Source organism: Lytechinus pictus, chromosome 1, assembly GCF_037042905.1.
Source record: "Lytechinus pictus isolate F3 Inbred chromosome 1, Lp3.0, whole genome shotgun sequence".
NCBI classification, from domain to species: Eukaryota; Metazoa; Echinodermata; class Echinoidea; order Temnopleuroida; family Toxopneustidae; genus Lytechinus; species Lytechinus pictus.
This window is the reverse complement of record NC_087245.1, coordinates 33503234-33518612: the sequence shown is the minus strand read 5'-3', so window position 1 is coordinate 33518612 and position 15379 is coordinate 33503234. Positions and strand designations below refer to the sequence as shown.

The 15379-nt window shown below is 33.8% G+C and overlaps 1 protein-coding gene across 1 annotated transcript in view; it reads right to left on the bottom strand.

The window, feature by feature from the left end:
• Positions 1-4115: 4115 nt before the first annotated feature.
• LOC129261259 (cyclin-Y-like protein 1) overlaps positions 4116-15379 on the bottom strand; it is a 30513-nt gene continuing 19249 nt past the window's right edge. Inside the window, exon 9 of the mRNA XM_054899320.2 lies at positions 4116-14180. Coding sequence (XP_054755295.2) covers positions 14058-14180 — 123 coding nt within the window. The 3' untranslated portion in view covers positions 4116-14057. The remainder of the gene's footprint in view (positions 14181-15379) is intronic.

Sequence of the window (15379 nt, the reverse complement as noted above, 5' to 3'; positions counted from 1 at the left end):
GACACCACATTTCGCGCATGCGCAGTTATGATTAAAACAGGTGCGCGATCTCGGATTACGAGCCAAGGTCGCTCTTCCTTCGAAAAACCCGGGGGATAGAGACGGGGGACAATCCTCCAGACCGTCCAGACTGTCGATTTTTCGGGGGATCCCCCGGTGGATGTCCCGGGTGACGGGGACAGTCTGAACAGGGTGATAATTACAGTTTAAAGGGGAATGCAATTTTTGGGTTGTGAAATGTTTGGTAGCTTGCATGAAAGGCTTTAACACACAGGTTTGTGATCAGTCGCGATTATGAAAATATCAAAAATTACATTTTTAATCAATAAGTTTAGAAACTGCAATAAATCCAACTCGGTTAGAAAGTTCTTTAGTCATACCTGTTGACAAAAAGACAACTATCAGAAATGGAAACTATCAATCGACCAATCTAAATCCTAAAAATGGAGAAACTGATTTATAGTTCTTATCTTTAACCAATTATATATCTATCGTTTAACATAATCATTGATGTGAAGAATTCTGGTTTCAGGCCCCAGCATTCAACTGCAACTGCCTTTCTGAATGATTCAAACGATTAGTTAGAAAGTATACATGAAGGCGACATTGTAGAAATGATAGCAATTAATCTTAGAGCGTTCGACACGGTGGACCATGCTATACACCTAAATATGTTCAAACTGACATGACTGTTCAGACTTGACAAAAGGACATGTGCACAGTTCCTCAACTATTTTTCTGAAAGAAGGCAATGCATGGTAGTAAATGGTGTAAGATAAGACAAATGAAATGTAATCTGTGGAATCCACAAGGGGCCAATCTAGGTCCCTTGCTTTTCGCCATTTTCATAAATTATATATTGGATTGTATAACAAAATGCTGGATATCATTGTATCCAGACGAGTTGTACAAATTACTCCTGTAAGATAATACAAAGTATTGAAAATGTAATCAATTCCGATATGATACACTCTCAAAATAGTTGAACTAAAATAAATGTTTCTCAATACTAAAGAATGTGAGGTTATTTAAATTGAATATAGAACAATCGTTAAAGATAAAACATTTTGTATACAGAAATGAAATGAAATGAGGTGTATTTTGCAAGTATCTTGGCGTACAAATAGATATTAATCTCAATAGGAATGAACCTGTACATTTTTTAGAAAAGATTTCATTAGGAAACTTAACATTTCAAGACAATAAGATATTATATACATGATATATCTCAACATATTACAATAGTATTTTACAAAACAATGTTACGAAGTAAATCAGATCATTTTGACGTGGTTTGGAGTAAGGAGAAGAAAATACATGAAAAGCTCCAAATTCTACGAAATTCCAAATATTCTACCAAAGCACTAAATACCTTCAATACCTTATACTCTAGAAGATATAAACAAACTCTTAACATGATGTATAAAATAGTTAATCAAGATTGACCATGTTACATGTACTTGATCAATCTATTTGAACGAAAGATATTTGATAATACCTTCAATGTTATTGAGAGACAAGATCTTCATTTATCTCTCAACCTTTGTGAATCTCTCTTTATTGAAATAAGTAGACCTAAACGTAAAAATATCATAGTTGCTGTCAGACCCACATACAAACATATATGATTTCAATATAGCTCTGAACAAATGTTTACGTACAATAACAAATGAAAGTAAAGAAACTTATATAATGGGAGACTTTAACATTAATTTAATGAATTCTTTAACTGTAAATTATATAAATGACTTTGTAAATATTGTTTATAACTCTTTTCGCCCCCTAATCAATAGACCCACTCGAATCAACAACTCATCGATGACTCTCATAGATATTTTTTTAATATGTGTGATAAAAATGTTAAAGCTGGTATCCTATATAATGACATCACTGACCATCAATCCATTTTTTCCTTGACTAAAAATAAACGCACTGAGAATGCTCTTAGGTCACATCAGTCAAATTATTCTATGAAATGCATAAACTCTACAACTATCAATGCTTTGAAAAAAGAGCTCTGAGATTAGTTGGACTGATGTATTGATTGTTATTTGACAATGTTGACTATGCTTATGAACGATTCTTGCATAAATTCAATGAAGCTGTAGATAAAAAGTGTCAAAAGAAATGTCGTAAAAGAAATCTGTTCCAAGGAAACCTTGGGTATCTCCTTGAATACTAAGATGTATGAATAAGACTCTATAAGATATTTTGTATTAAACGTAATGTTCAATTGCATACTAAATTCAAAAGATATCGTAATATCTTAAATAATACACTAAAGCTTTCCCGTAAACAATATTATTGCGAATTGTTACAAGTACATAAAAATAATCTTTCTAAGGTATGGAAAATTTTAAACAACTTAATTGGCAAGAATAAAAAGTCTGATTTTCCCTCATTTTTTACAAAAGATGAGAACAAAATAGATAAAGATGTAGACATTGTTGAAGAGTTTAATACATATTTTTCTAACATTGATTTATTAGCTCGTTCAAAGTTGAACAAATCAGTCATTTCTAAATTTACCTCATACTTAATGAATCCTTGTAATAAATCGTTATTTTTAAATCCAACAAATGCTAATGAAAGAATAAATATTGTAACTAAGCTCAAAAGTACTAATAGTACAGGTTTTGATGTTTGTACTAATTTAGTCAAAAAGGTTATCCAACTTAAAGCTGATCGACTAGTTCATATCATAAATTTATCTCTTTGTTCCGGTAAAGTCCCTAACAAAATGAAGATAGGTAAAATAATCCCTGTACACAAAAAAGGTGATAAACATCTCTTTTCGAATTATAGACCAATAACTTCACTACCTTGTTTTCGAAAATATTGTAAAAAATCATCTCAATGTATGCCTTTTTTCATGTTCAGCTGTTTCTTCGTTTAAATGCAAACTCAAAAAGATTATTAATACCTATTCCTAACTTGAACTCAAACTCATCTCATTTATACATGTATTATTTTTGTTAATGAATGAACCAAGATGGATCGTTCGGGTGTGCTTTTGTGTGTGATGATAACGATATTTCTCGGTGGGTGGGTGGGTGTGTGTGTGTGTGTGTGAATGTGCATATTTCGCTTTTTCCCCTCTTCATCTGATGTGTACATATAATAATTACTGTATTTTTTTAAGGCTTCTCATTTTCAAGTGTAAACTTTTTGTTGTCCTCCTTTTCTTGTAATATTTCTATATACGAATGTACAATTTGATAATTATTAAGGAATAAATTGAATTTGAATTGAATAAAACAATTGAATTTGATTATAAGAAACTCATTCTACAATTTTCTATCGCGAAAATTGTGAACAATTACAAGGAGTTTTAGCTACTTTTGAGCAAAATACTGAATCTCCATTCCACAGGTTTTAAAACAAGAGTTCAGTTAATACAGGAATTTCAAATAGATCTTAATATCAATAAGTACAAATTTAAGGAGACACGAGCCATCAATGACTACCCCCCCCAAAAAAAAAAATGTCATTATAAGTATTTATGCCTATAACTTTCCTTTTTTTTTTTAGTTTGTCTTTTATGTTTTTTTTATATACTTTTTTTGTGATCATAGTATCTATCTTCTTTTATGCAAGGAGCTTCAAAGCTCCTTGTTTCAGGATATATGTGTGTCATTTTGATCTTTAAAAAAAATATCTTAGGTAGGCCTATTTATTGCTTTGTTGTTTGTCCATTATATTTCTATTTGTCACACAACATGTATTATGTATTTTTGTTTATTTATACATTGTCATGTTCTTTTATGTTATACATATGCACATGCGAATTGCCTTGATTGTTTAAAACTGTTTTTAGTTATTCATACTTTTGTCATGATAAATTTAGTTTGTATGTATATTATTTGCCATTGCAGCATCAATGTTGTTGTATGTTGGATATGGGTTGTTCTGAATTTCATGCTTTTATCTGCATGGCCCTGCGGAAAAATGGTATGTTAGCTGAGGTATATGCTCCCTGTTTAAATAAATAAATGAAACAAAAAACTGACAAACTATATCATAGCCTTGGATGGGATACCACATAAACATTATTATCTGTAAACATTGATTAATAATACTACTTCTTTAAAACATACAACAGAAACAACAAAAGCTTCATTTGTGTCTATTTCTCTTTATTCCCCACTTTGAAACATCTCCAAAATAATGATAAAGAAATATGTTTTAAGTGTTTACACTTACAAATGTATATATTACACTGACAAAAAAGGCATAAATTACCATACATAATTATCTGTACAAATAATATGATCACTTTGTGAATAATTTGCAGAATAAAGACATGCTTCCATGATTTGCAATAGCTAAAATGACCTCCGTGAATTCATGAATTTCACACAAAAATATCTGATGGACGCAAGTGTGTACAAGTATGGATGATAAGCAGCATCCTGGAGAGATCTTAACCATTTATACTTAATAAATACCACTCAATATGCTGAAAAATACACCTCTTGTTATTCCCAAACTCTTTCCTCTACAAAGGGAAACACGTGACAAATCTGGGCCCAGTATTACAAAGAGTTACGATTGATCCGATCAATCGCAACTATGGACGGCCAGCAACGTCAACTTCTATTATGCATGTTTATTCAAAATATTTTCTAGCTATGATGTATATTCATGCATTCACTGTTTTCTTGAAAATTCACTGCACTTCTCTTTGCATACAGAGGACATTGTGCAAGTTTTTCGTAGAAAAAAATTATGGCACTGATGGATTTCCGAGTTACAATTGATTGTAACTCTCGTAACTCTCTGTAAGATGGGGCCCAGAGGTAATGGACATGGAGGTTTCTCTACACCATATGTTTGACACAAGGTCTTTTACTCAGTCACTGAGAAAATTAATGTTTGGCAATTTTCTACAAAGCTATCAGAATTTTTGCTCACAGGATAAAACTATTAGGCATTTTCATTTTGACTAATTACTTCATTTTCCAATAAGAATATCTTGATTAACTCTGCAACTGTAATAGATGGAGATAATTTTTTAAGAATATGTGGTGATGAAGAAAATGATGGTGATAGTGGTGATGGATGTTGATAAAAGCATGATATTTGACAGGTGAGTTTACAGTAGAGTAGGAGTAGAAGTAGAAGTAGGCCATAGTCAGGATTGCATAAACTTGGTAAAACCAGGGAGATGGCCCAGGGTCAAACCGTGAAACCAAGTTTACTTCAATGTTAGCTATAAACTGCATGCATATTATTATATCTCTCAGTTTTAAGGAGAGTTAAATGAATGTAATTGAGAAAATAGATTTCTTTCATTAATTTATTTGCCCAACCACACCTATTATTAAATGTAAGTAGCATAGAAACTCATGCCTTCCCTTTCATTTTGTTCTGCGTGCATTCTATCTGACTTCATTGATGTCCCACATCTGTTCTGAGTAATGGCGCAGTCACGTTTGTCTTACGACGGCCAATACGGTGGGTCGAAGACACCAGTTTTTACATTTTTTGTACCAGCTACGCATAGGTTGTTTGAATAAACATGAATAAAACAGCTGTTTTCGACTCGCCATACGACCGGCGTAGGGGAAATGTGACTGCAGCATAACTGATGAAAAAATTTGGAAAAAAACATTCATATACAATAATTATACACATATAGAATGTGCTGTAACATCAGATGAACTCTCTCTAGAACTACTGGTCAGCTTGTATGCTTTCATAATATGAAAATTTGCCCAATTTGTAGACCACATTTTGCAAAGCTTACAAAAAAACCCAGAAAACTGTATAAACCCCCAGCTGATGGGAATCATACATCCTACATTACACAGGCCTCTTTGAGAATACCATCAAATCTGTAAACCTTTCCAATGATTCTTCCTTGTCATTTGCTCAAAATTTCTGCACTTTTTCATTATTATTTCCATTTTACGTGATTTGTTTTGCATGCCTGATGCTTGGATAGCATCTTTTGTTAGGCACCTTACCAATTGTCAGAACAGTAGTTATTCACAAAGGAATCCAGCAAGCAATTTTGTTTTCATTGTAAGTCCTCAAATTTACCATAGGCAAAGAATTGGAAAAGAGGGTTTAGCTTTAGGTTTTTTTTTTTTTTGGGGGGGGGGCTTACCTCAAATGACCTTTGTCCATGATATTCTACCAAACCAACTGCTTTTTATTCATGTGATAACCACATTATTTTATTTTATTTTCATGGAAAAGGGAGTTGTAATTTAAAAACTTAAACATCTGAACTATTAATCACAACATTTGGTCAAAAAGTATATATGCTCAAAGTTTATTACCTCAAATGACCTTCTACCTTGATATTGTGACCACAAATTCATGCTAAACAATCAGTGATAATAGATTACCTTTGTGTCCTGGTTTCACAAAAGAAATTTCATAATGTAATCAGAGTTTTGACATTTTCACAAACTTAACCTTCTAGGTGTATTGTGATGTTGACTGCACCTTCGCAGCAATAAAAAAAGCGGACCACTTTTGTCTTCTTTCTGCTCTGCATGTGAGATAAATGCATGTGGTCTCCATTTACAAGCCCCCATAATTTATGTCCTTGAAAGGTTTGATTCCAAATATTAAAAGGTCATTATCTTTTTAATAGGAAAAATCTTAAAGGGGAATCCAGCCTTGGCCATAAAATGTTGTGTTGGGAAGGAGAAAAATAAATTAAACAGAATGGTGAAAGTCTGAAAGAAATCGGACAAGCAATAAGAAAGTTATAGCTACTTTAAAATTGAGATCACTAATACTATGTAGATTTCAAATTGGCAACTGGGTAAGTTAATTATGACAAGGGGCAAGGACAACTTTCCCATAGGCCATGTACTTTATTATCAAGGATTTGTGGTTTTCTCCTAAGTACCCATTCCCCTGGGGCAGTAATCTAAATATAACCCAGGTAGTATATTGTTTTATATCCTCATGAAAGAAAAATATAATTTGAAATAAAACTTTTTGGAAAAATGACATTTTAGCCACAAAATGTATTGGAGTACATGGAAGAGTAGTCCTTGCCTTACATCACTATGACATCCCATATGCGGCCAATTTGAAGTATCCATGGGTATAGTGATTACCAATATTTGCGACTTTTAAGAATTCATAACTTTCTTGTTGTTTGTCCAATATTGTTCAAACTTTTACCTATCAACTTGTCTGATTTTTCTTTTCCTTATAAAAACAAATTTTTATTTTGGTTGGATTCCCCTTTAATTAGATCAATACAGTATAATTTCAAATGTGCATCTAAGAAAAAACAAGTGGAGCGCCTCTGGCAGTCTCACCTGCATTATGCGATTCAATATAGCAGCAGTGCTGACTTTGAAAACTACTATAAAATAATTATTCACAAAAAATACCATTCATTGAACCTAAATGATATTTGACCTTGATCATGTGACCTAAGACTTGTCAGTGATACTTGATTACCCCTATGTCCACAATTCATAAACTCCATAAAATTTGAAAGTTATAACAGAAATTTAATAATTACCTATAAACATGGCCAAAGTTAATTGACCTTAATGACCTTTGACCTTGGTCATGTGACCTAAAACTCGCACAGGACGTTCACTGATACTTGATTACTCTTATACCCAAAGTTTATGAATCAGATCCATAAACTTTCAAAGTTATGATGGTAATTCAACAAATACCCCCAACTTGGCCAAAGTTCATTGACCCTAAGGACCTTTGACCTTGGTCATGTGACTTGAAACTCGCACAGTATGTCCAGTAATATTTGATTACCCTCATGGCCAAGTTTCATGAACTAGGTCCAAAACTTTCAAAGTTATGATGACATTTCAAAAATTTAACCTTGGGTTAAGATTTCGATATTGACTCCCCCAACATGTTCTAAGTTCATTGACCCTAAATGATGTTTGACCTTGGTCATGTGACCTGAACCTCGGGCAGGATGTTCAGTAATACTTGATTAACCTTATGTTTAAGTTTCATGAACTAGGTCCATATACTTTCTATAAAGTTATGCTGTCATTTAAAAAACTTAACCTTTGTTTACGATTTGATGTTGACGCTATCGCCACTGTCGGAAAAGCGGCACCTACATGTATAGACTCTCACTCTGCAGTGCAGGTGAGACAAAAATTACACATACACTGTAAAGGGGGAGAATGAGGGGGAAAACATATATATTTGGCCTACCACACATTATATGGTATATTTGATATTGTAATATATTCAGAAATAAATACCTTTATAAATAACATAAAGCAACAAAAAAATAAAACCCTGTAATCAAAATAATAACAAAATGATGCTTCATGTACAGTACATGCATACTGAAGAATTCCCATTGATCTTACAGAAGAAAAGATACTATCCATTTACTACATAATTTCCAAATAAGTGAATACATGGACTTTTTACAGAACTAAAATTGAACATAACAATTATTGATAACTTGTGGCAAGAACTTTCTCCTCTTAATCTCAATTTCACACACATATTATTTAAACATGATGCTCTCCCTGTTTCTACTATTGGGATAAAAAAAAATTTAAAAAAATAACATGACCTGTAAATAAAATCAACTACTAGTATTAGTGATTTCATTACAATTACAGTCAATTGGTAATCTTCCATGAAACTAAAAATTATTAAAATTACAAGCAATCGTTGATTTGTTTAACAATGAAAATAAATACATGTATATTAAAGATACACGGTATGTACATTAAAGGTACATGGTATGTACATGTGTGCTGTTATAAACTTTGCAACAGAAAAACATGAGTACTGCTTCAACAAAACCAAACCAAATTTCAGAGTAATGCTGATGGGAAGCGTGAATACAACTGGAAAAGAATATTCTCCCAACAAATGAACACAACTATTACCTTTCTTTCCTCTACTTTTTTCATCCTCTAAGATATACTTGGAACTCACATTATATTGAGGTGCACAAAAATATTAACAGTGACCCAACCCCTTGGAACTCTCTACCAAGTGCCATTTAGTCACATAATAATCCAATGTATCTATTCAAAATAATTACATCTATAGTATACAAGCCATTCATTATTAATCGTGTTCAGTGTAGAAATATGGTTTTGTTGATGCTTTTGCTGCAAAATTGTAGAAAAATATTGAACTCCTTGGACAGTATTCTAAACTCTGGTTAAAATCATACTCTGGTTTGAACTATGGATAGCCACTTTCTGGCACAAATATTACATGTAATTAGTACATGTTCAATTTATCAAATCATTTGACGCTGAAAACATTCAAGATTGTCTGGGAATGATAACCAAAATATCCTTCATTATGAAAGCAAGGGGAGACAAAAAAGGAAAAATAAGATATATATAATTATTTTTTGGCTTCCCATAATTTTAGCATCTATTAGTTTGTGGTCTATTTTAGACTGGACTTCAGAATATGGGACATTGAATGTAAAGCATATCCTTCACCAGGGGCAGATCCAGGATTTTCCAAAAGGGGGGGACACACTTTCCCCCGAGGAAAAATTTGACAAGCAAAAAAAAGTGTTTTAACCAAAAAGTATGGACATTTCGTCCACAAAAAAGTCTCACAAGCAAGAAAAAAAGAACCACTTCCAAAAGGGGGGCACTTCTATTGTAACATAATTTTTACACTAAAAAATCTAATTGTGCCTCTCAAAAGGGGGCAAAGGCTGGCTTTGCCCCCCCCCCCCCCCCCCTTGGATCCGCCAGTGTCCTTCACAACTTTAAGATATATGATTATGATGGTGATGATGCCAGAGTCTTGTACTACAGAATATTCATTATCATTGAAATTAATCAAGTCTAATGGCTTTATGGTCCCAGTGCTTAATGCTTAAATGATGCAATACAACACACGGTACAGTCTCTATTTCATTGACAAATGGCATAATAGTAATTCCAAAAATAGATGTTAATATCATAAGGGCCAACTTTAAAAGACTGGGAGATTGCATAATTGCACTGTACTTTCAGGAAAATGAGCCAATTTAAAGCATGGGTCAAGATTTGGTGAATGAAGAGGGTATTTACTTGAAATGATAGACTTGACCATTCATAGATTTTGAAGCAGTAATTGACTTTCTATCACATAACGGGGGTGATAAATATCGGTAATGGGGGTTTTTCACAAAAGAGCAAGTTGCATGATTCCATGGCCCACAGCTATCATGCAATGGTCTTATAAAGCAAGCCCGGTCTTTTAAAGCAAGCCACTTGATATGCACCTGTATGTCGGAGAACCGGAACATGTAGAAAAATGCTACAAGCACACAAAGATCAGAGCATAAAAAGGGACAATTTTCAAATTTAATCCACGACTGGTGATGATTCACATTCTAATTACCTTATTAAATGGGATAGTTGATTCTCCCTTATTGCAAAGTATTTACAGTGTAATTAGACATTGAGTGATTTCAAGTTCAGAGTTGACCTCTTGGTGTTGGTGATGATCAATCTTTACACAAAACATAATCTATAACAACAAACATAAAATGAAGATGGTCCCGAAAAGTCACTCACTAGTTGTTGAGATGTAAATAATGTGATCTGGATCAGTTTTACAAACTCTGAATAGGTTTTGGAGCTAGGGGAAGCAATCCGAATTCCAACACCAACACCAAGGCCAACATCGGACTTGAGATCACCCATTGTAGTCAGTGGTAACATACAAGTACATGTGTGATATTAGAGAACTGACACCCTCTCATCTTTCTGGGCAATGAACATTTTTGATTGCTTCTTTTGAGACTCAAATCAATCACAACTTGAAGATAAAACCCTAGTTCAAGATTTGGTTGCTGTGACACATTAATCAATAAAATAGACTGCAAGGGTAATGTGAAACTGAAAAGTAGTTCACGTTTTATGCATCAGCTGATTGACTTAGTGTGAAACCATGACAGGCTAGGACTGAAAGGTCAATCTCAATGCCAGAGACAAAGACTCTCAAGACAGAAGAAAAAACTCTTGCACACTCTTTAAATATGTTGATATCTCAAGACAAGAACTTATCAAATTAATTCTTTATAAATCTCGATTGCCTCCAACAGATGACAGGAATTTTTCAGAGACAGCTAGACAGTCTTCAAAAGAGACTGTTTCATCAATAATATAAGTGCAACAGATCATTACTCGTACATGTACACATATATCTCCAACAACTCAATCTGGAGCCCATTACACTATAAAGAGTTGCCTTTAAACACTCAAGCGCAAGTCCCTCAAGTGCGCATTACATTAGATGAAATTTAAGCTGCATTTGATTTTTGGAGTTTGTGTTTGATTGTAACTCTTTATGCAACGGTCAGTTAACAACAAAAAAGACACAGAAAATATTCAAGTGAATACAGAGTGTTAGTGGTGAAGACACATTAAAAAGAAGGACTTTCTCTTTCAATTTTAGAAACTTAGGGAGTATTTCATTTTAAAGAGGTCATCAAATCCTCTCAGACATATTGTAAATACATAAATAGATTGTAATAAGAATATACAGGATTCAGCTTTAAAAGTAATAAACATGATATAAATGACATCAAATTGAGTGGGAGGGTGGATCTAAAAATAGGAATTATAAGGGGTGGGATGTCAAAAGAGGTAGAGAATTTCAAGCCAAATATGGAATATATTCAGAGCAATGATTGTATTAATTTCTTATTGCCTTGTAATATTAAGTGTAGGGATAGGATTAGCCTTCAGGTACATATGTGAAAGGACAATCTCATATTGTTTTGGTCTTGGGTTGCTGATAAAGAAGTTGATTAATCACAGTTATCTTATAATTTTAAACAAACTTAATTGCTCTTTATCCTTTACAAAATTACAATTATTTTGTGATCACTTCATATCCAAAGTTACCAATTGATATCACATACAGAGGTATTAATAATACATCTATAATAAAGCTTCAACTATGAAACTAATAGCAGAATATAAGAATGCAGCATGATATAGACCTTGACAGAATCCACGCCACTTTTTAATATGGCCAGTACAGGCCAAGGGGATGAAACTGTTTGTAAGTTGCACACAAGTTGAATGTATTTTGCGTGCTTAAAACCAGTTCTCAATTATTTTGAATTTCAACAACTACAAAAGGTGAAACCCCTCTAAGAAGTTGGACATGATCAAAGACTATCACAAATGATACTTTACGAAAAAAAATTAAATAAAAATAAGAAAGTTATCAGTATTTGAATGTTGAGATCACTATTTTTTCTTTGATTTTTCTGTTTCATGAAATATAATTAGTTTTCAGGGTTTCATTCCCTTTTAAATCTGCTAGGTGCATGGAAAAATCCTGACCTTATCAATGACCCATACCTTAGCTAACTTTTCATCAGGGGTCCGTTTCTCATAAAACAATCTATTTCTCACTTTCCTGACATTTCATAGAAATTATATGCTGTTAAATAGAATTTCTATGGTATGCTTATGATTCTGAACTTTAGGGTCTGTATTCTGAACTCTGGTTTTACTTTAACTAAGCCATGGTCTACATGTACAGTATGTAACTTAAGTCTCGGATGAGATTTATGGGAAGCTAAAAATGTTTACTCTGTGTTTCTTTACCTATATTTTAATGGTGGGGAAAAGGCAGCTTTCAGTAGAATAGTGTGCCAACATTGTTGATGATTTGAATATTTGGCTCCTTAATGACCAATAGCTAGACTACATGTTTAGATCAGAGTTTAAGGACGTTCCACAGTTATGTTTGTGCGCATTATGATCTGCGCATAGTTTACACTCTGCGCGCTGACGTCACAATGGATGAACGGGTGATTAATTAGCTCTGGATATGAGCTGATTTTTCTCATCATCTGCAGATCCGATGCATTATCTTATGAAGCTAAAAAATTGAATTATTCCATAGACCATTTTAAAAAACATCTCTACAATTTCAAAATACTTTACTCTGCAGTGCTGCCAAGAATCACGAATAAGTCCCCGAGTTTGAATAAATGGTAGAGTGGTTTTGATTTTTTCTTCACATAGATAAAAAGCGTTCGGCACATTTTTTGTGTTTTAAAAAGCACATTTGCTCTAATAAAAATGCTGATAGTTTAAAAACAAGCACATGAACCCCCATTTTTTAATGTTTGTACCTCTTAGGTATACCTTCCTCTACAACTTTGCAAATTTTGGTGAAAATGACATGGATTTTGAATAAAGTGCAGCATTTATTGTACTTTTGTAGTATGTTATTGAAATTTCACATTTGTTTAGATTGGGTTTTTGTTAACTTTTACGCCATTTTAAGAACTGACAGTGCTGTTAGACTTAAAACTGCAAACAAATAGCACTATAAATAGATTCTCCATTCTAACGATACAAGTATTAACTCTCTTGCGAAATTTGATGACTTTTTCATGTATTTTGACTGAGTAATAGAGGTTTAAACTCATTGTAGTAATCTTGCGAGGTCTAAAAATGCCAAATTCTTTTGAATGCGCGATTCTTAACAACATCAATTTGGGTGAACTTTGAAGCTCTATAGCAAAAAATCAAGCACATGGACCTATGTTAATTTTTGCATATTTCGAATATTAAGGTTCTAAAGTATCTATGTGCAAAGTTTGGCGAAAATGACATGGATTTCACTTTAACTGTGGAACATCCTTAAGTTAGCATGAAGTTCAGATTCCAAGCCATATTTTCATAAAAGCAAGGCCCTGATTTGAAGAGTATAAAGCAGGAGGGAAATCTTTGGTCCCTTGTTTTTTTTTTCAAAACTACACGTATATTCTCTGAGTTTCCTACCAATCTGAGCTACCGTAAAGCATTCATAACAGATTTGGCTTTGGTTGGTTCATAAATAACAGGACATTCATCACATGACATCACCTATCACGATGAGCTGGGACTGTAATGTAAGCAGTGTTCTACCCTATGTGACCCAGGGTACCTGATGGCTGTACTCGACAGAGGGCGCTTTCCACTGGATACAGGCTCCACCGCTTCTGCTGAACGCAGCATAATGATGTCACTCATCGCACGATGACCGAACTGATCATGAGATGGCACCCCCAACACACGATGACAGACTCCGCAAGACACGAGCCTTCATCACGAGATTATGGCGTTTGAGAATCGAGGCACTACTTGGATACTGTCGGCACTCCGTGATCTCTTTACACTGGTGTGGGATGGAACGTCTCTGGGTTTGTCCTCTGTTGGTTTAGAGAATACCTGTTGGAGAACAGACCAAGCTGGTTTGTGTGCTGTTTTCAAGGTTACATGTAATTTCTTTTTTGGGCCTTCAGGAACTTTATAACATGACAATACATGTATTTGCACTGACAAAGTGACACATCTGATTCATTGCCCAATAAACTGTACATTCTTTTCTTCTAGTTTGGAAGCGTCCCACCTATGACCAACATGGACATTGTTTCGTTGTTAGTCTATTCTGAATAGCATTCAACTTTGGTGGAAAAAAATATGATTATTCGCATACAAGTACATACATGTATCACTATATAAACAAATGCCTTGAATGCTGCCAATATTCCTTGACAGACCTAGGGATGTTTCACAAAGATTAAAGTGTGAATTAGTGTGACTTACAGTTATACTTGAATGCTTACCGGTATGTCTACGAGCACATGATATTTAACACGCAATCTTATTAATTAATACGCAGTAGTGCATGCCCTTTTAGCATGATCTGAACAATGCATTGAAGTGTTAATATACAACGCGATACCCGGTTTGACCGGTCTGTGCAAACAATAACAGATACACGTGAGTCAGAGAACTGTGACTGGTACTGTACATATACTATGCAACTGGGAATCTACTAGTACGACTGTAAGTCACACTTAAAACTTTGTGAAACATCCCCTGGAAGCACTCAATGAATTTCACAATAGACCGTTCAATAGTGAATTGTAATGGTTGAGTGTTTCCAGGGGACGTTTCACAAAGCTTTAAAGGAAAATGAAACCTTTGGAGCAAGATGCATGTAGCTTGTGTGAAAGAAACAGATCAACGAAAGTTTTAGAAAAATTGAATGAATAATAAGAAAGTTATCAGCATTTGAAGTTTAGATCATTATTGTAATGTAGATCCTCCTATTGGCAATGCGACAAAGATGTGTGATATCACATGTGAACAACTTTCCCATTGCTTTGTATATATTTCACTTAAAATGCCTCTTTTATCACATCTATCAGTAGATCATAAATCATTTCTATAGGAGAGCTTGTAATACACATTTTCAAAGAGTTTGTAAAAGACCAAAAGAGCAAAAAGAGACATTTCGGGGGTATTTTATAGTCCATCAAAGGGAAAGTTGTTCGCATTGCCAATAGGAGGATCTCCATAGCATAAGTGATCGCAATATTCAAATGCCCATAACTTTCTCATTATTTGTCAAATTTTCTCCA